Below are 19,388 nucleotides of genomic sequence, written 5' to 3'. Positions count from 1 at the left end.
AAATAATTGTAATATTAAATGAGTATTTATATATGTATGTATCTCCGATTGTATGTATGTATGAACACTTCAGTTTTTATATATGTGTAACACCTATTGTAAAAGAAAAGAAAAAAGGAAAACCCAAAACCAATGGCGTATCAAATCAACTCTGTCTCTTGTGATCTATTTGTGATGCTATGAGAGATGCAAATAGCACTCAACTCTTTTTATGCCTGTTAACGTTTTAAACAATACTCTAAACTCTATTCTATACTTAGACTATGCAATACATTTTGGCATTACTCTTGCGAGAACAACTCTTGAAAACAATCATGCACAATAAATAATAAAACCGAAAAAGATGAAATTATAAATTAAAGCCAAATTTAAATACTTATATATATACATACTCTTTCATATAGACTACTTCAAGTAAATTGTGTGAAACTTCGTAAGCCCTTTAACTTAGATTTTAAATGTGCTAACAACTATTTATACATAGAAATGTACTTAAATTATGTATGTATGTATTAATTATCTAACAAATACGTACTATGGGAAAAGACATATACAAGATGCAGGCAGTCTATACACCTAAGTAGGATTGAGATTGAGATTGAGCAACTTTAACAGTTTTAAGGATTGTGACAAAATGTACGCGTACAATTTAACTCGACAAACAATTGAATTTAAATGTTTAATAAATATGTGTGGATATAAATGTGTTTGACTATCATTTTTTGTACAATTCTTAAGTTATTCATCTAAAAACAATGGATCCAAGCTGCATTTGTTTGGCTCCGCCTCATAGTTATACTCCTGCCGATCGTTCAGCTTCTGTCCCATGCTCCGCACAACATTATCGGAATGATCATTGTTGGCCTCTTCAATGAGCAGCTGCAAACAAGGCATTACTGACATGAAATAAAAGTGCATACGGGTTCTTTACCTCAATTTCCCGTGCAAGAAACGCTTCGCTAGCTTCGCCCAATCCCTTCCGTGTCTGTCCAGTTAGAGCATTCTCAAGAAAGCCGTATACCTCACTGAAATTAAGTCAACATAAATATTTATGTACCCATAAGCTGGCTATGCAACTTGCCTCATGTCGATGCCACCCAGTTGAGCCGGCTTTGGTTGCACCTCCGTGCGCACTATGCTATTCATCACGGCTGCTGCTTCGTATTCGCACAGTTTAGACAATTCCGCATTGTTTAACACCTCTAGCCATTGATTTATGTGGCTTAGGCTAACCGAATCACATTCATGATTCACACGCACCTCAGCATCCTTGTAGGCGTGGCATATATACTCTATATACATACATATAATAATTTCATTACTCAGCTGAACACGACGCAAATGCTCGATTTTTTACCTATCGCACGCTCCTGATTTTTTCGCCTTGCCCTCGCAACGGCCACTAAATTGTCATGCGTACAGCCATGCTTTTGTAAATAGTCGAATACGATGCGTTTGAGATAATTTGGAACGATATTGTTCGATTTCTTTGTGATTGAATCATCAGTGTCCGTTTTAATGGGTATATTCTGATCCATCTTATAGAATTATAAAATTCACTTATGTTTGCACGCCGAACAGCTGTTGCGCATTGGAACTGCCCACTCGTTTATGCAGCCCTGGTCGCTGCATCACAGTATCACTAAATACCAATATTCTAATAAATGTTGTGGAGAATTAAAGCTGATTATGTATGTTTTACATATTCCTAAATATTTTTAAATTAAAATCAATTATTATAGAAGTGACCATAATAGGCATACGCTTGCAAATTATGCACAGATTCAACTCAAATTTGGCCACAATGAATTACTCAGTTTGGTTTATGCGTTTTGTTGCACAGTGTGATTCGCAAACAGCGAACAGTGTTAGAATACGAGCGAGAGTGAGCGGACGCGCGATTGCACTGCCTGCAGCCACTGCCAGCAAAGTTGGATGATTAACTCCCTTTGTTTCAAATGAAATCTTATCAAAAAGCATAAGACTTAGCTAATTTTATAGTTTGGCCACCAAGTGCAATAATAAATTGAATAATTTGCTTTTGAAAAAATAAGGATCAACTTTTGCAAGAGAACAAAAGAAGTCAACGTGAAGCGAAGCCAGTTAAAGTGACTCATTTCGTCAACCATTTCCATTTCCAATTCCATATCCATCTCTATTGATATTGCCATTGTCATTGTCATTGCCATTATCACTGCCTGTTACGCTGCGTCCGCATTGCGCTCAACAAACAAAACGAAACGAAACGAACCGAAAATAGAATTAACGTCCTCGAACTCGAGGCTCCATATATAGAAAGATCGTTGCACAGCATGGAGGAAGTGAGAGAGCGAGAGGTCGATCAAGTGCAAGAGCGGGAGCTTGGCATGCAGCAGAAGCACCGCCAGCACATTAAGAAAAACATAGAGAAACTTATCAGAATTACCGACTACAATGTTATAATGACGGAAACCGTTCGCAGAGGTCTACTCTCGCCCGTGATGCGCCGCAACATTGAGGCTCTGCAGTTTATGGGACCACATCAGAGTGAGGAGCAGGTGCAGCTAGATCGGAGCCGAAAGTACTTTGAGAAGATTACAAAGCGTGGACCCACTGCCTATGCAGAGCTGAAGGCTATTCTTAGGAGTTTGAAGTACATTGAAGCATTGCGTATACTAGAAGAGATCGACCCACCGAACAATGAATTCGTATCGTTGAGTCGTGCGCATTCCAACAAATCCACGGATATTGTTGACAATCGAGTCAGTGAACCGCCCGATGATCAGCCAAGTGTTAGTAAGCCAATCGTAAGTAGCTTCGCTTTCAACACTCGGATTTGTATGCTAACTAAATTTCCTTTGCAGGTTTTGCATAATGATGCAGATGGTCCCTTGCAGCCCTTTGTTGGGGAATTGAGTGGCCAAAATCGCCAGGTCATCAAGTCTACTCGGATTCACACTGACAATGTGCTGGGCGCATACACCATGAAGTCGAAGCAAAATCGCGGCGTTCTCTTCATAGTGAACATCATTGACTTCCCGGATCCCGAGAAAAAACGAAATGGTGCAGATGTAGACAGTGAATCGTTGATTCACATCTTCCGTGAAATTGGATTCACGACGTTCCATTACAAGAATCTCAATCAAATACAGTTCTTCAAAACGCTCTACGAACTAACTAGCTCGGATTATGTGCGCGATACAGAGTGCTTTGTCATGGTGCTGATGACGCACGGCGAGCGCATCGAAGATGTGGACAAAGTGATCTTTAGCGATAACTCTGTGTGCAATGTGAAAACAATCATCAATCACTTCCAGCCTGGAAGTTGTCCCCATTTGCTACACAAGCCCAAGGTGCTAATGTTTCCATTTTGTCGTGGCGAGACTCCGGATCATGGAAAGTATTTAAACCATTCATTGAACATGAGGATGACGAGCTTGCGCGTCCAAACTGACGGCATGCCTTTTGACAATGTGCCAACACTATCGGATATTTTGGTGTGCTATGCCACAATGCCCGGCTTCCAGACCCATCGGGATCCTGATAGAGGCAGCTGGTATATTCAAATGTTCTGTGATACGATGGCCGAGCATGCACACGACACCTCGTTGGAGGACATTCTGAAGAAGACGCAGGCGTTGGTGGGCAACATGCGCACCAGGCATGGCCACTTGCAGACGGGCGCCTTCGACAACCTGGGCTTCAATAAGAAGCTCTACTTCAATCCGGGCTTCTTCACCGACTAGATTACTCTCTATACCAATTGACGAGCACAAATGGAAGCATTCCCATTCGACTGAATTGCATTTATACTTGTCGTCTCAATATGTGTAATTTTTTAAATTGTATATTAATGTTCTATTGTCCCCTCCGTGTTTGCCAGTACTATATACTCCATGTATTATTTTTTTTATAAATACAAACTATATTTTGTATAACTATATCTAGTTTATATTAACACTTAAGTTTCATCATATTCATCCAGTTCTTCTAAATGGGACAGCTGTAGTTTGCCAGCAGCACGTTGACTTGGTTGACTTGAGCTGTGTTGTTTCTTTGGCTTCTTGGTGGACTTCTGGCCAATCACATATTCGGGCATCACCAGCTTGGAGCCGCGCAGCTGTGGCTTGTCCAGCTCTACATCATCCACTTCGCTTTCCTTCAGCTGCTTGAGATTGCGATTCAATTTGCTGGTCTTTTTGAACTCAATCTTGGACGTTGTTCGTGTGCCTGTCTCATCCATGTCGTCAGTGCCATCCGAGTCGGCATCTCGCTGTGCATCCATTTGCCTTAGAAAGGACAATGCGGCCGCTGCGTTAGTCTGATCGGATATGTCGACATCGGAGAGTGAATATTTCTTCCATTTGTGTGGATTGACTTGATAGTCTGGTGTCTTACGCGGCTTCAAACATCGCCCGATAGGTAGCTCTGGCTTCTTGAAAATGCTCTCCTTGCCTCGCATGCGGCGCAGCTTCCCATCCTCAACTTCATTCCCAGCTTCGATGCTGCGACCCTGCCGATAATTCATTACCGGGTTCCTATTTTTGGCCTTCTCCAGTGCGACGACTGTGTACGGCTTCAATTTACTTTGATCTAGGGCCGTGCCCTTCAACTCTTTGCTGGCATCATCGAGACAGGCAAAGAGTGCATCGCGTTTCGCACTAAATTCCTGCATTTTGCTTTGTTTATTTCTTAATATTGTCTATATTTAAAAAACGTGCTGCCAACTTATTTTCTGTGAACAGCTGTTTCTCGATTGCGAATTGGGCAGTTCTCAACACTAGTTAGTGCCGGTGTATAGCAAGTGAGGAAAAGTGTGCGTGCTCCGCGAAAACTTTAATATATCAACAATATCAAGGTGAATATAAATATAAATTAACATAATATTGTAATAGCTGCATTTGAAAGTGAGTACTTATTGTCAGCAGCACCGTTAAGTAGATGCAACGTAAGGGAGTACGTACTCAGGCTATTCCATGTGACTGGGCGCAAATCAAATTAGCTGCACACACCAAAATACTTAACTCAATATATCAGTAATCCAATAATCTCATCATTTATGTTAGTTAAATGAAATTTGATGTGTAATTGGCACTGGTTTAGATATTTCACATTTATATATTCCAATGGGAATTTCAATACTGTATGAGGAGTCAGCGTGAGCACCCCTGGGTGCAGTGTTGGAAAACATAAACTGACAGCTGTTTTGTATTTGGAAGCGAGTATTTATTTTATTCAATCGAAGCGGAAACGTGAAAAAATTCTTTTTTATTTATATGTTAGCTGACTAAATGTGCGCAAGCGATTTCCAAAGTCAAAGACTGTGATCCTTTGTGATATTTAGCATGTCCATTCAAACGGGTCTGGCGTTCATATTCACAATATTAGCTTCCGTTAGTATTGTAGCTGCTATTATTTTGTTGGGTAAGGCGGCGGAAACTGAACTCTGGGATTAAACTTTGTGCTTATATTATATTTTTGAATTAATTGTTTTGTGTTTCAGGCTGGTTTTTGATTTGGAAGGCGTTTCTATCCAAATTTCGTCTGGTGCGTGAGCTGTTGGGACAAGAGGAGCTGGAGGAACCGCAGCTGGTTGGTGGAGAGCAAAATCAAAACGTTCGAGCACGTAAAGCGCGACGTGACTAAGCACACATACACACACGCGCTCACAAACAGACTCATTTACATACATAAACAAACATAGTTTGGATCGAAGATGAACATCCGCTGCGCCAAGCCCGAAGACCTCATGACCATGCAGCATTGCAATCTGCTTTGCTTGCCGGAGAACTATCAAATGAAATACTATTTCTACCATGGCTTGACATGGCCTCAGTTGAGCTATGTGGCAGAGGACGACAAGGGCAACATTGTCGGTTATGTGCTGGCCAAGATGGAGGAGCCGGAGCCCGGAGAGGAGAGTAAACATGGACATATTACCTCGCTGGCGGTTAAGCGTTCCTATCGCCGTCTCGGCCTTGCCCAGAAACTAATGAACCAGGCCTCACAGGCCATGGTCGAGTGCTTCAATGCTCAGTACGTTTCGCTGCACGTTCGCAAGAGCAATCGCGCGGCCCTCAATCTCTACACAAACTCGCTTAAGTTCAAGATCATCGAGGTTGAGCCGAAATACTATGCGGATGGAGAGGATGCCTACGCCATGCGCCGCGATCTGCGTGAGCTGGCGGAGGACGACGGCAAGCCCAAGAGCAAGGACGGAGGCGACGAGGTGTCGGCGCATGATCACAGCAAACACTCACACAGAGGCGCACACAATCACAGTGGACATGATGGTCATTGCTGCTGAGAGACGGGAGATACAAATGAAATACTTACATAGAAAGCAGTAATAAGGATGTGCATGTAGGATGCGTTTTTATAGTTTTGCATTTTTGTGCGATTAGGTTTTTGTATTTATGTAATAAATAACACATAAAGCGCAGTTAAATTAAACGGAAATGACGAAACATATATTCTATCTATGTCTTACCTCTAATCATGTGGAAAATCCCAGATTTATTTTTAAGTTTCTTCGAAGTTTTCCTTGAGCGGCGCCGATTTTCGCGCCAAAACTTTATGGATTGCACCTTTTCCTACATTTGTTGGGCTTATTCGCAACTGTTCCCAGCTGTTTCCAGTGCTATAATAATGCGAGGAGCTTTCAAATATCCCCATATTGTGGTACTTTGTGGAAGTGAGAGGCAACAGCGCGAGCGCTGAGGCGGCCAGCCGCAACAGCTGTTTGAGGCCTGGCACGTGCACAGGCTTGGCGCCAAAGCAAAACAAGTGAGAGAATTTCCTTGCCGCTGCGAGAGCTGTTCCCATCCAATCACAGCTGTGTGTTGTCAAACGTCAAAGTGATGCTGCTGCTGCAAGCGCTGCTGCTGTTGCTGCTGCCGCCGCCATAGCTTCGGCTTCATGCGCTCGACGTAAGCGACGTTAGTTCGTGAGGCGCTGGCTGAGCAGTAACGTCACGGTCACGGGTAACGGTACCTTTGAGACAGCTGTATCCATTCCTAACGTCGAACAGAACGTGCGTTGCAAAAGTGTTTATAAAGCATTTATCAAACAAATTATAATTTGCCAGCCACGCTGCTTGAATAAAAGTATTGAAAAGTGCTGCGAATGTAAATATGTTGATTCACTGAGCGTGCGAATATTAAATTGAACTGATGTGAATTTAATGTGGAATACGCTTTAATCAATAAGCTATCAGCAGGCGGCAAAATATGTAAAGTATGCTAACTTCAAAGACGCAACACACACATACACACACAGCCACGCGCTCTTGTATATGTGTGTATCAGTGAAGCGGCGCCCACTTTGCGGCAAAGTGCAGTGTGAAATGCCAAAGTGAGGAGATGTTGTGAGACAAAAAAGGGACTCGAAAGCAGCTGTTATTGTTATTGTAGTTGCTGTTGCTGTTGCTGTTGCACAAACGGGGTCAAAAGTTCGTGTGTAAGTGAGCCCCCAACACTGTCTGCCTAATTTCGCCGCATCCACTAACTAACAGCACTAATACTTGTTAAAAGCTCTCAAGTGCTCGCGTGTGTGTGACTGACTGACTGTTGGTGTGTGAAAGTCAGTGGGAGAGAGAAAGAGAGAGAGAGAGGGAGAAGACGCTGGCCAGACAAAAGCGTCAGACAAGTGCGCCAAAATAGCCTACGGATAGACGCACACACACACACATTCAACTGAGAGTGGTGTAAAAACACAGTTGCACACATACACATGCACACTTATGCATAGATCTTCATATGTATTTATATATGTGTGGCAACGCAAAGACAAACTGGGCCAATTCGCGAGTGAGACAAAAAGCCAAAAGGAAAGTGCAACAAAAAGTAGCAAAAAAATAAAAAATAAAGAAAGCATAAGGCAAAAAGAAAACTTCTGCCACATTTGTCAATGACTGAGGCCAACGACTCGCGTGACTCGAGGCATAACAATAACCGACTGCTGTCCCGCTCTCTCGGTCTCTGGGTCGCTCTTTAGGTAAGTCAGAAGCCGCCTTCACTTCAAAGCAAACTTCAGCAGCGAGTGTAATGACATTTGTCAACGGCATAATGCCGAATGCTGACACTGCCTCGCACTATGCCACGCCCCCACAGCTCATAGTCATAATCATCATCATCGTCAGCGCCATCGCCATCATCATTATCATGATTGTCCTCATTATGGTCTTTGTCACTGTCAACAGGAGTTTAGCTGCGTCTGTCAGTCGCAGCGTCAGCCGTCACATCATTTTTAAGCAAACATTTGCTTGGCACTGCCTCTTCCCTTTCCTCTTCCCCTTCCCCTTCCTCCTTTGCTGCTTCAAGTGTTTAGTACTCTCTGTTGGCCTAGTAGTACGTGTTGGCCCAGAGAGGATGTCAACAACTTTTACTTGGCAAGCGTATGTTTGCCCGCTTGTTTCTGTCATGTTGATCAAATTTCCAGGGCTGGCAAAGCAGTTCAAACTCTTTGGGGAAAATGGCCGGCCAGGCGGATTCCGCTTCCGCTTCCGATTTCATCGAGCGCCGCCCGCATGACGAATTGATGCCCATCGCACGCGCAACTCTAATTAAAGTTATTTAGCTAGTCGGCATCATCATCAGCCTCGTCCTCTACGTCGTCATCCTGGCGCTGCAATTTTTCATTTTCCACTCGGTCTCGGTCTCGGTCTGTCCTAGCCCGCCCTGCCCTGCCCTGCTCGGCCCCAGCCTTTTTGCTTTTCGCTTTGAGTGTTTATGGCTTCAATTCAATTAAACAACTGGGTCAGCTGCGGCCGTATTGGCAATGGCTAGGATCAGCCTCTAGTTCTTCGACTGGCTGGCAAAAATCAGCTTGCCGCATAATTAATTTCCAGTCAATGCATTCAGCTAGCCAAGCCGAGGGGAAAAATAATAATAAAAAAAAAGGCCCACACATATTCCCTTTTGTGTGAAAATTGCATATTTTAAAAGCGCGAGTCGGAATTAAATTGATGAAATGCCAGCAGCTGAATATATAATGCATGCTAATGTAGTCCAAAGTCATCTCAATTACACAGATATAGCGCATTAAATATGATTTATGGGTAAGACAATAAGGATCAACAGATAAACGTTATTCTAAATGCAAGGAAATAAGGGAAAGTAAAAGATGATTAATATGGGCTTTATTTAGCCGTTGAGGAAGTGTTACTCAGGCATATAAGACTCAGAAGTGATCGAGGTAGATGAGTTGACCAACTGATAACTGAATTCAGTCTCAAGCTATATTAGCCATAGCCAATAACTAGATATATATGTATATAGATGTATAGCTATTCTATATCCAGGGCAACCACAGCAACTAGTGGCTGACATAAGAAGAGCTTAAGTCGATGAGCTCTACTATTGTAAAAATAAGACAACGTAAAAGTTTTCCCAAGCTTGGGCTACTTCTTTAGATACCAGCGAACTGGCAGAAAACAATATCAGGAAGTGGCAAATGTTTCGTACATTTATTTTGAAGTCAATCCCTGACAAGCGCTCATGTCAATTTTTGTTGCTTACGTTGCGTTCTATGAATCGAACTCAAAATCGAAATCAAAATCAGCGACCGGAAGCAATAGACCGCATTAAATTGCTGAACCCACACTATTTGCTGTTGCTGCTGTTGTTGGTTTTCATCGAAGGACGTGTATTTATGAATTAGAACTTTCCGCCTGGAACAGCAAATAAGAAGAAGAAAAAAAAGTAACAATAAATAGACAACGACATGAAATGTCCATTAAAAAGCGTTCGCTTTTTATTGCAACTTGCGGCTTGTTTATGAGGCGATTAGTTTTAGGGGAAAGTCGAAAGTGCTTATTCATTAAATAAATAAGAAATAAAGGGGCGGAGGACAGCAGCTGAAGTTGAAGTTTTGCGATAAGTTTAGCAACATAATTTCGCAGCGATGAATTGGACTTTACGTCCAATATTTATCTACCAATCGATTTAAATGTCAAGCGGATTTTGTCCTGCGGGAATCGAAGTGTGAAAACTTTGCGCCCAGGCAAAAGTTTACTCGGCCCGAGCAAAAAACACGCCAAAAGTTGATCAATGAAATTAAAAAGATTTATGATTTCGAGTTTTGTGTAAGTTTCAAATGAATAAATCCAAAAATGTTTCCCCAACACACACACACACTCGCATACATACAATGAAAGCCACGTCGCTTGGGGAGTTGAAGTTTTCAAGTGTCATCCATAGCAGCCGGCTGATCCTGCTCCTCCAATTACTTTGAATTGCAGCCATTTGGGTTAATGCGCGGACCCAGGTTCACCATTGAATTGCTGCCAATAAAAAGGGACAGGAAATAAAAGTACAAAAAAAAAAAAATAATAATAAAATAAGAAAACTTATAATAATCAGCAAACAAAAGCGCGTTACATTCTATTAAAATCGAAAGAGGTTCAGCTCACAAACACACTCTCACACTCACAGACACACGGACACAAAGAAAAGTCAAGTGAAATACAAATTATGTTAATTTAAAGTGAAGGTTCGCCCGAAAATATTGAGAAAAAACTGTCGAAAGTGTTTAAACGCATTCAACGCAACGCGCACAGAGGGCAACAAAAGGCGCAAGGGGGAGCCGCATTTGGCCAAGCTTCAGTTAACCGAATTTTCAAGTAGGCACTGCCGCCCAATGCTTTGCCTTGCTTCTGTTCGCCAGCAGCCTTTAGTGGACCCGCTTCCGGCTGCCTTTGCGGCGGTGACTTACGGTTTGTTTGAACAAAGGCTCGACCGGGTTCAAGTGGCCAACTCCAGAATGAAAACGAAGCCAGAAAAGGAGGAAATGGGACATGGGAACAATGGAGCACTCTCTCCTTGCTGGGGCCCATTCTTTGGCAAAATTAAGGCTTAGGCACGCTAATTTTTGATGTTGCCTCAATGCAGCTGACCACGCCCATTAATAAGACGCCAACATTTGTTTGCATTTGTCTTTTCGAAAAAAAAAAAAAAAAAAAAAATGAAATGTGATCCAGGCAGAGACTCGCACAATTGTTGCTGCTGCCTTAAAATGGAAGCTGTTGCCCTGGGGCGTGGCTTAGAGAGTTTCTGCTGCCAGATGTTTCTTTAATAGACATACACACACCCACTCACACACACACTCACAGATACTTAGAGCGAGACGAAAGTGTGACAAAAAATGGGCGCAAAAATAAACAAGTCGCTTGTCGCTCGCTGAGCCCTTTTGCTTATCGTTGCCGTTATAGTTACCGTTATCCCAAAAGACACTGCAAGAAATTGTTGAGACTTGTATCATATATACTTAAAATAAAAAACCTGTTGGCCATTTAGTTAATGCGTGTGAATCAAGACAAAAAGATGAAGCTGGAAATGAAGCTTTTGATAATTGATTGAAGTATATCTAGTACTAATTGCTTTAAGTTGTAGAAGCAGCCAGCATTGTAGGTTGTTTATATAGAGTATATATCTATATGCGTCTAATCTGCACTAGCAATAAATTCGATATTTCTCTCTCTCACTCTTAGAGTTTTCTTTCTATTTTTATGTTCTCAAGTCTCCGAGTTGAAAAGTCTCTTTCAGTTAATTTCAGTCCAACGTCCTGTATATAATATTATTTAGCTAAGATAGGATATTTAATTAAATAGTAGTTCTTATGATTTCCATGTCTTTACTACACATTTAAAATTTTGTAATCTGATAATCTTTTTCATATTCGAGATATCTTTACCTCTCTCTTAACTCGAATCATATATGCCCAATTGAAAATACATATTACGGTAATATTTCAAATATATAAAACAAGCATTGATTGCTTTGTGTCAACAATTTCGCTCAGTGTACATAGCCCCTAGGTGTCTAGGCACTGCATATGGTGGGACATCATATGACCCGCATATCATCAAGCCGGCTGCCGTTTGCCTTTTGGCAGTGCCCTACAACAAATACAACGACAACAACAACAACAACGATAAGCGCACAGACAGCAACAACAAAAAGCGCGTCTTTCGCAAATTTAAACAACGTAAATGGAAACTGAAGAGAAAGGAAAAAAAAATATCACGCATACGCCGCGTTGAACCTTTTCTCATATTTTTTTTGCAGCTTGAGCTCCTGCTGTTCCTTTTTGCTTTTCAACAATTTTGCAAAGGGGAAAATGGTGGCAAGCGCAGCCGAAGGAGTCTCTGGCACCAAGTCGAGCGGCAAAACTATTTGCGGGCTCTGCGGCTGGCACTGTCAAAGGCAATCGGCGCCATGGCAGCCAAATCAAATGTCCAATTTGCGATATTGCGCATACGCCGCGTGCGCTGCGTATGAAAACCAAAAATCAAGAAATAGAGCCAAAGAGCCGAGTCTGGGAAACGAATGAATATGTTGAGCAAAGTGTGCGGCGACAACAGTTATTTTTAGTTTTTTTTTTTTTTTTTTTTTTTTTTTTTTTTTTTATAAAGTAATCTCGTTCAGCTCCAACGGCGCGGACATCAATTCGTTTCGGTCTTTTGACTCAATTTGTTGGACAAACAGTGTGAGCCGCATTGCCACGCCCACTGGGCCGCGGTGGGTCAACAATTTCAATTAGGCGACGGGTGAAACTGTTTGCGCGTTGCAGCAGTTAATTAAAATTTAGTTTTCATTTTGGTTTTATGGTTTCGGCGAGCAAAACTTTGTGCTAGTGTAAATAACTGAATGTGGATTATTAGACTAGGAACAGGTGTGCGTGTGTGTGTGTGTGTGTGACAGGTACTGTCACTGCGGCTTGGGTGCTGACCAATATTGACGTCTATTTGATTATGGTTAAATAGTGGCCAAAATGCATCAGCATTAGTGTGAGTCTCTCTTTGTGTGTGTGTGGGTGTGTGTGACTTTGTTGTGCTGCCATAATATTGATATTAATTAAAAGAAAGCACTTTACCAACCAGCGGCCAGCCACACGGACCAAAGTCAAATGTCAATATGACCACAATTTTATATTTATTTAAATATCAAAGATATATATATTGTCCGTATATGTATGTATGTTTGTGTGTGTGCATATATAAATATTCTTTTATAATGTATTTTTATTTCATTTTGGGTGCTTTTGTGTGTGCGCTCGGGCTTTATGCTAATGTCGCCTGCTGCCATAAAATGTGCTAATACACAGGAAAAGTGGAGGCGCATTTGTAACTTTGCATTTAAAAAAGCATTATGTTAAAATCTGCCTACGGTCATAGTCAGCGGGGTGGAGCAGCTCCAGGGAGCAGGCGTGTCGGGGGGCGTGCCTGGCGGCTGGTGGCTGGTGGCTGGTGGCTGGTGGCTCACTGGCGGGATAGCTGGCATAGACGCCACGATGCGCAATTAGATTTCCGCCAAAGCGGATTTCGTGATATCGCGTGACTTGGCGGGGCGCAGAGGCAGCGGCAGCGGCAGAGGCAGAGGCAGAGGCAGCAGCAGCAGCTTTGGATTATGTTTAAAAATCAGAGCGCAAAATTGTACAAAATGACAGAGACAGGAGCCGCAGCCAGTGCCAGAGAGCAGCCGTAGCAGGACACATTCAGAGTGAGCTGGTAGTGAAAAGCTTCAGGGAAGCGTAAAATGAAAACAAGTTGCTGGGCGCGCATCTAGAGCGACGGGGCCAAACCAGAATGGCAACAACAATTACAGCAACGGGCGACAATAGGAAATGACGACATGAATAACAACAGCAACAACTGGTGAGGTGGACTGGGAGGTGGGAGATGGGAAACGGGCGATGGGTGTGAGCCCGCATCGAATGATAACAGGCGCAAATATCTAGCATATTAAAAAAGTCAAGCTGGGTGCAAATGCTCGAGGAGGAGCGGGCGCATCTTTGCTAGAACATGCTTTGTCTTAGTGCGAGATAGTAGAGGGAGCAGGAGGTAGAGTGACAGAGAGAGGGAGATAGACACTCATAGGGAGTGTCATGCCGATAACATCGACAAGGGTCCTGACTTTACATTGAGCCAAGCAACACTTTGCCTGACAATGCAAAATAGAAGCAAACAAAACAAATGCCGCCGTGTAGCTGTCGAAGTAGGCGCACAATGAGCGTGAATTAATGGCCAGATTCGAGATGAATCTCTGAATAAGTACAGACTGCCAGCCCAGCCCACAATTGACAACAGCAGCAGCAACAACAATGCGAATGACAACGACAACAACAACGACAACAACTTGGACATGTAGACGAACATAATAGCGCCCGAGGCTCGAGCCTCGAGGCTGTTAGCCATGCCCGAGCTGCCAATAAATGGGTCAAGCTTGAAGCTTCTCTGCTTCAAGTATGCATAAAGTATGCCTAATCTTGTTATTTTCAGCAGATCTGAATCTCTGATGCGGGCGACTAACGTGAGCGAGAGCTCTATAGGCCAGTTGATATAATTATCCCATTGGATTTAATTACACGTTTATCAGCGCCTGCTTGGCAGTTGGCCAGCACTTAAGAAAAAGTTCTATTTATATATGTATATGGTTTATTTTCTAGCTAAATAGCTAACAGATCTAGCTTGGTATATGACAGATGTGTTTTATATTGTATATATATTACGTATGATTAATTAAATATTTTCACAATGATTATATATACTTGAATGTTTACTTCTAACTAGCCCATGTTAAGTCTACTTAAATCTAACCTGATCTCATTCATTTTTCTTGTTTTAGTAACCCTCTTTACACCTCAATAGTTGTGCGAAAAACTTTTCTAACTTCTTCAACTAACTTCAAGCTTTTCAAATGCAAAACTAAGCTTTGGCTAACAGTATCTATGCTTAAGGCTTACAAATCTCACTCACAGTATCACAGGTATAAATACCCCTTCCTTTTACCTTCGTCAACATTCAGTAAGCTTATCTACACTTCCTCAACTACATCGTAATAGCAACTTGAACAAACTTTTCGAGCTAGATTCCTTGGGAGTGCCGCATGCAACTCTATGTTTTCATGCCACATGCTTGATTCAATTTATTAAAACGTAAAAACAATTTTCATAAAATTCCTCAACTCGGCACCGACTGCTGTGATACACTTAATTAACCGCAACATTTTCCAGCAGTCAGCTGCAGAGCAAACAACAACAGCATCATCAAGAAAACATACAAGAGAGAAAAAAAAAAAGAAAAACGTAAATAAAGCTGAAAAGCTTTAGTGTAAACTGGGAAAAACCAGCTGGAAATGCAAGCGACGAATTTCATTGCATCGCGAGAGCGCGGCAAATATCAACGCGAGCGCCTTAATTTATGCGGCACGGCTGACCCACACACATATAGACAGCTCAGCTCGTGTGTCTGTGTGCGTGCGTGTGTGCATGTGTGTTGCAGTGTAAAGTTTATACTGTAAACATACCCGTTTCAGGCTTGTCTTTTGATGCGAGCGCTGCCTGTGGTAAATTTTTATTCTGTTCGAATTGGGCAAAAGTTTTGTAACTGCATTTTATTAGCTCAAAATTCATTTGCATTTTGTTTGCGCTCTCGTTACCCGAAACGTTGACACACTCAACTGTAATAAATTGGCATTACATGTGCGTGTGTGTGTGTGGGTGTCACAAGAAAATAAACACCTAAAACTAAATGCAAACAAGGCACCGAAATTAATGCAATTTCAGTTGCTCTTTATATGCGTATATATGTTTTTTATAACTTTTTTAATGCACTTGTTTGGCACTGATTTAATCACATATACATACACACATATACTCGCACATACACACAGGCATACATATATTTTGACAAAGCTTGTTGTCACTTGTTTGTAGCTGCGCACTTTTCCAAAAACTTTGACGGACCAAACGTCAAAAGTTGCTACATTTTTGCGGCGGGGGCGTGGTGGCCACTTTGGGGGCGTTGTATTTTGGCCGCGAAGGGTGCCCGCAGCAAATTGGCTCTGTTCGAGCCATGTAGTGGCGACTGCCTCCCGCCTCCTGCCGCCAGCCGCCAGCCGCATGCTGCCTGTTGGGCGTGCAACACAAATTCGTTTAGTAAAAACTTTTCATTGCATGCGCCGTGCCTTCAAAATGCCATAAACTGTGCCCAAATGCCCCAGAATTAAACAGTGGCCCCTTATTGTTGTTGCTTTTGGCCAAAAGCTTCTAAATGGCAGTTAAGTAAGCACTTTTTAAAGCCGTTTATAATTGAACAGTTAATTGAACGCATCGTAGGCGTGCTTTATGCCAATTCAAGTAGTGGGCGTGAGAGGCAACCGTAGAGGATCTGCCCCAAAGGGGCAGCTTTAAACATGTCTCAAATTGATGGCAGATAGGTAAATGAAATCAGAAATGAAACAGCTCAGACTGATAAGACAGGTAAAATGTCTTAGAGATTAGTAGACCTGCCTCAACAGAAAGTTAAACAAAGTATTTATGCCTAGATTTTATTTTGGTGCATAAAATTAACTGTGAGATACTGGAATCGAGAGCCAGAGGGGAATCAGTGAGGTAGGGGCAGTGCGACTTAGATATGATATGCTGGATATGAAGAGTTCAATTACGGCACGCTTGGGAGTAGAGAGAGAAGGAGAGGGAGAGAGAGAGAGAGGGAGAGGGAGAGAGAGAGAGAGTGAGAGAGAGAGAGGAAGAGAGAGGGGCAGACAGAGAGAGAGAGAGAGAGAGCGAGAGAGAGAGAGAGAGAGCTGGCTAACTGAGACTTAAAAGTATTCCATCTGAAAGGAGCATAAATTGAACTAGCTCGCAACAATGAAAAGCAGATTAAGATTTGTTCATGCGGAGCCAATTAATGATATAATGATCTTAATTTTCTTATTTAAAGAAACATAAAATACTAAATTCACATAAACAAAAAGTCAACATAGATATGCCCTTCTACTCAGTTAAATATATAATCTACAGTTAGCAGTTCCATTATTGCCAGTTAGAAAACTTTCAATTTCAATAAAAACTTTGCTCATGAAGCGCATGCCAATTTCGTTTTTCCAAACTAGAATTGGCTTGTTAGTTTAGTGTCCATCAAGTTGCATTAGCTTAATTACTCTCAATTCAAACAAGAGATGTGTCATAATACATTCACGGGCCAAGCTCGGTTTTAGCTCAGCTCTTAAAATTGTTGTTAGACTTTGCAGCGAGTTTCGGCAGCTGCCGCAGCTGATGACCTCCACTTAACATTCTAACTCCCTCACATATATCAGCGAGCAGTGTTTTACGACAGTTTCTTGAGTCTAAACTCGAAATTTCTATACTACTCGCATGCCTGGGTCATTAATTTGAGCGCTTAAATTAGCAGCTGCTGTGCATTATATATGTACACACACACACACGCACACATATGTATATATATATATAGTATATGTGTGCCAAAAGTTTGCTCGATAAAAAGAGAGAGAGTCGCCGCCATGCACTGCCCCCACATGGCATGCCATAAAAGGCGACTCAAACACACACGCTGCTACAGAGCGTACCTTTTTTTATTGACGTAATTTTATGCCAACCAAAAACTAGCTAGCTTGCTCAGCTGGTTCAGCTGGGGCGTGGCTGGGCGTCGCTGTTGCCCTTTTCAGTTTTTTTTTTTTTTTTTTTTTTTGTTCTTTCTTCCTATTTTGTTGGTGCTTATCAAAATTCTATGCAAAATTTGAATTGACTTTTAACGACTTGCCTTGTGTACATATTTACATTTAATTTGTATACAATTTTTGGCGTTTTGGCTCTCATTTTTTTTGTTTAAGATTGTCGCTTAATTTGAGTTTTGCTGTGGGGTTGAAGCTGTACGATGTAGGACGGTGAGGAGTGGGGTGGGTGGCGGTTGCTGGTTGTGTCGTCGTTTTTAGCTGAATAAAGTCATTAAAACTTTGGACTATTTTAAGCGTTGCGCTCAAAAATGACATTTTATTTTATTTTGTTTGAGTTTATGAGTGGATACACACTCAACAACCCCAGCCACGCCACGCCCCTTCGGCCACCCGCTGGATATACTTTTGGAGCCAAGCTCGGGCTTAAGCTTCACTTGATAAGCCACTGCACAGTTGCTTTAATTGCGTGGACAGTTCTGTATGTGTGTGTGTGTGTGTGTGAGGGTAAAGCGAAACGAAACATAAAGCAAAACTTTGCATTACAGTTCAAATTAATTGGGTCAATGCGGCCAAGATAGGGGTTGGTGTGTGCAGGGTCAGGGCAGTGCAGGCACGCTTTGCTTTTGACACATAATAAGTTGCGCCTTTCTTCTCTGCTCTTGCTTATTCCATTTTGCTGTTGTTTTTGTTTTTTATTATTTTCTGTTGTTGTTGTTGTTGTTTTGTGTCCTTGCCGATGAACTAGCGCTGTGCTGCAATTTTTGCGAGGTAAATGAATTACGTAATCAAAAGGCGTAGGACGCTGGACAAGATCAAAGGCTTGGCCGTGGCTTTGGGGCCAAATTATGGCCGCAGGACGTGGTCGAAAGACGACAACGAAGCAGAGGCAGAAGAAAACAAAAGTAAAATTCGCTTAAGACAAGACAACAACCCAACTAATTATGCGCTAATTAATAATTCAAATAATGTGCTGTTGTCCCAAGCATCTAACGACCAGCCCGCCTGCGCTCCCCCCGTCGTATACGTAATGCTCTTGCAGACCTTTCGTTGTTTATCTTGATTAGATGCCAACGTCCTTCAGTGCGTCCCGCCCCTTTTCAAGGAGTGGGTTAATATTTTTTCATTTCTGTAAGCAAATGAATATCTACGAGCATTAGTCAAAAATGCTGGCCGGCCCACGCCCTCCCCCCCTCACGACACACCTCGGGCAGCAGTTTGATTTGCAGCGCTACGATCCAAGTTCTTAAATATGCAATTTATCATCGGAAACTTTTGCTCCGACTAATGAATGCGAATGCAAAATGTTAATGACAGCGCAGCAAAGCCGTTGCGAAACTTTTCACTCTCCTTTGTAATTAATTGAAGTTGTGAGCGCAAACAGGAGCAGTTACCAAAGCAGTTACTGAAGCAGTTGCAGAGTTACACTCGCTCAACAGATACAAATAATAATAAAAATTCAGCCAAAGGGAAAGAGAGAGAGGCAGAGTGAGAGAGTGGGGGCAAAGGCAACTGGGACTCAGTTACAGCTTCATCAATCAGTGGCTGATTTAATATGCGCGCAGAGTGCACGTTTATGATGTATAGTGTATATAGTCTCCGCACAAAAGGCCAAATGAAAATAAAATCAAAGAAAAGCAAAAAACAATAAAGCAAAAGAGTAAACTGTAAGCGAGAAGCCCGGCAGAACGCTGCGTATGAGTTATATATTAATTATTTAAGCGCTCGTTATACTCTGCATTGCGCTGCTCACTTGGCGTTGGCGCTGGCGCTGACGCTGGCGTCGGTGGTGCATGTTGCATGTTGCATGCGGCTCGTTGTCTGTTTGCTGTTGTCTGCAGGCAGGGTCAGCCCAGCCGGCCAACCAGCGCCACTTTCGTTTCGTCTGTTTGTGGCAATGCAGTGCATTTGTCTGCTGGCGTCTGTCGGCCCGGA

The 19,388-nt window shown here is 42.3% G+C and overlaps 6 protein-coding genes across 8 annotated transcripts in view; 4 read left to right on the top strand and 2 right to left on the bottom strand.

The window, feature by feature from the left end:
- Window positions 1-665: 665 nt before the first annotated feature.
- On the bottom strand, window positions 666-1,617 carry LOC108613227 (uncharacterized). Its single transcript, XM_089468804.1, has 4 exons — window positions 1,358-1,617; window positions 1,078-1,292; window positions 932-1,021; window positions 666-879 (listed from the first exon to the last, which is right to left on the bottom strand). The coding sequence occupies exons 1-4, from the start codon at window positions 1,536-1,538 to the stop codon at window positions 739-741; spliced, it is 627 nt and encodes a 208-aa protein (XP_089324930.1). The 5' UTR covers window positions 1,539-1,617; the 3' UTR covers window positions 666-738.
- Window positions 1,618-1,683: 66 nt separating this feature from the next.
- On the top strand, window positions 1,684-3,917 carry Dronc (Death regulator Nedd2-like caspase). The gene is made up of 2 exons (XM_018005144.2): window positions 1,684-2,786; window positions 2,844-3,917. The coding sequence occupies exons 1-2, from the start codon at window positions 2,313-2,315 to the stop codon at window positions 3,723-3,725; spliced, it is 1,356 nt and encodes a 451-aa protein (XP_017860633.2). The 5' UTR covers window positions 1,684-2,312; the 3' UTR covers window positions 3,726-3,917.
- On the bottom strand, window positions 3,881-4,654 carry LOC149269079 (uncharacterized). Its single transcript, XM_089468803.1, has one exon. It carries the CDS (start codon window positions 4,652-4,654, stop codon window positions 3,941-3,943), a length of 714 nt encoding a protein of 237 aa, XP_089324929.1. The 3' UTR covers window positions 3,881-3,940.
- A 68-nt stretch (window positions 4,655-4,722) lies between these two features.
- Window positions 4,723-5,625, top strand: LOC108613226 (uncharacterized). Of its 2 annotated transcripts, none has more exons than XM_089468805.1 (3): window positions 4,723-4,837; window positions 5,263-5,403; window positions 5,483-5,625. In XM_089468805.1, exons 2-3 carry the CDS (start codon window positions 5,325-5,327, stop codon window positions 5,623-5,625), a joined length of 222 nt encoding a protein of 73 aa, XP_089324931.1. In that variant the 5' UTR covers window positions 4,723-4,837; window positions 5,263-5,324. The 2 variants fall into 2 exon arrangements, with proteins under 2 accessions (XP_089324931.1, XP_089324932.1); XM_089468806.1 differs by lacking the exon at window positions 4,723-4,837 and adding an exon at window positions 5,063-5,197.
- Window positions 5,626-5,695: 70 nt separating this feature from the next.
- Window positions 5,696-6,450, top strand: vnc (GNAT family N-acetyltransferase vnc). Its single transcript, XM_018006532.2, has one exon. The coding sequence runs from the start codon at window positions 5,696-5,698 to the stop codon at window positions 6,284-6,286; it is 591 nt and encodes a 196-aa protein (XP_017862021.1). The 3' UTR covers window positions 6,287-6,450.
- A 366-nt stretch (window positions 6,451-6,816) lies between these two features.
- Window positions 6,817-19,388, top strand: part of dpr6 (defective proboscis extension response 6) — a 93,614-nt gene continuing 81,042 nt past the window's right edge. The window contains exon 1 of one of the 2 annotated variants that reach the window (XM_089468799.1): window positions 6,817-7,974. The gene's annotated coding sequence lies outside the window, so the exon portion shown is untranslated. The remainder of the gene's footprint in view (window positions 7,975-19,388) is intronic. The other variant, XM_089468802.1, reaches the window with a different exon arrangement.

Source organism: Drosophila arizonae, chromosome 4, assembly GCF_054131065.1.
Source record: "Drosophila arizonae isolate 15081-1271.41 chromosome 4, UAZ_ARI_1.0, whole genome shotgun sequence".
Classification (NCBI taxonomy): domain Eukaryota; kingdom Metazoa; phylum Arthropoda; class Insecta; order Diptera; family Drosophilidae; genus Drosophila; species Drosophila arizonae.
This window is presented reverse-complemented; position numbering and strand designations above follow the sequence as displayed.

Bases quoted from the DNA above. Each gene is read 5' to 3' on its own strand.
- LOC149269079 (XM_089468803.1), bottom strand. From the start codon at position 4,654: ATGCAGGAATTTAGTGCGAAACGCGATGCACTCTTTGCCTGTCTCGAT.
- LOC108613227 (XM_089468804.1), bottom strand. From the start codon at position 1,538: ATGGATCAGAATATACCCATTAAAACGGACACTGATGATTCAATCACA. The intron at 1,293-1,357 runs GTAAAAAATCGA...GTATGTATATAG, and splicing joins AAATCAGGAGCGTGCGATAG to AGTATATATGCCACGCCTAC. The intron at 1,022-1,077 runs GTTGCATAGCCA...AATTTCAGTGAG, and splicing joins GTGGCATCGACATGAGGCAA to GTATACGGCTTTCTTGAGAA.
- LOC108613226 (XM_089468805.1), top strand. From the start codon at position 5,325: ATGTCCATTCAAACGGGTCTGGCGTTCATATTCACAATATTAGCTTCC. The intron at 5,404-5,482 runs GTAAGGCGGCGG...TTTGTGTTTCAG, and splicing joins AGCTGCTATTATTTTGTTGG to GCTGGTTTTTGATTTGGAAG.
- Dronc (XM_018005144.2), top strand. From the start codon at position 2,313: ATGGAGGAAGTGAGAGAGCGAGAGGTCGATCAAGTGCAAGAGCGGGAG. The intron at 2,787-2,843 runs GTAAGTAGCTTC...TTTCCTTTGCAG, and splicing joins CAAGTGTTAGTAAGCCAATC to GTTTTGCATAATGATGCAGA.
- vnc (XM_018006532.2), top strand. From the start codon at position 5,696: ATGAACATCCGCTGCGCCAAGCCCGAAGACCTCATGACCATGCAGCAT.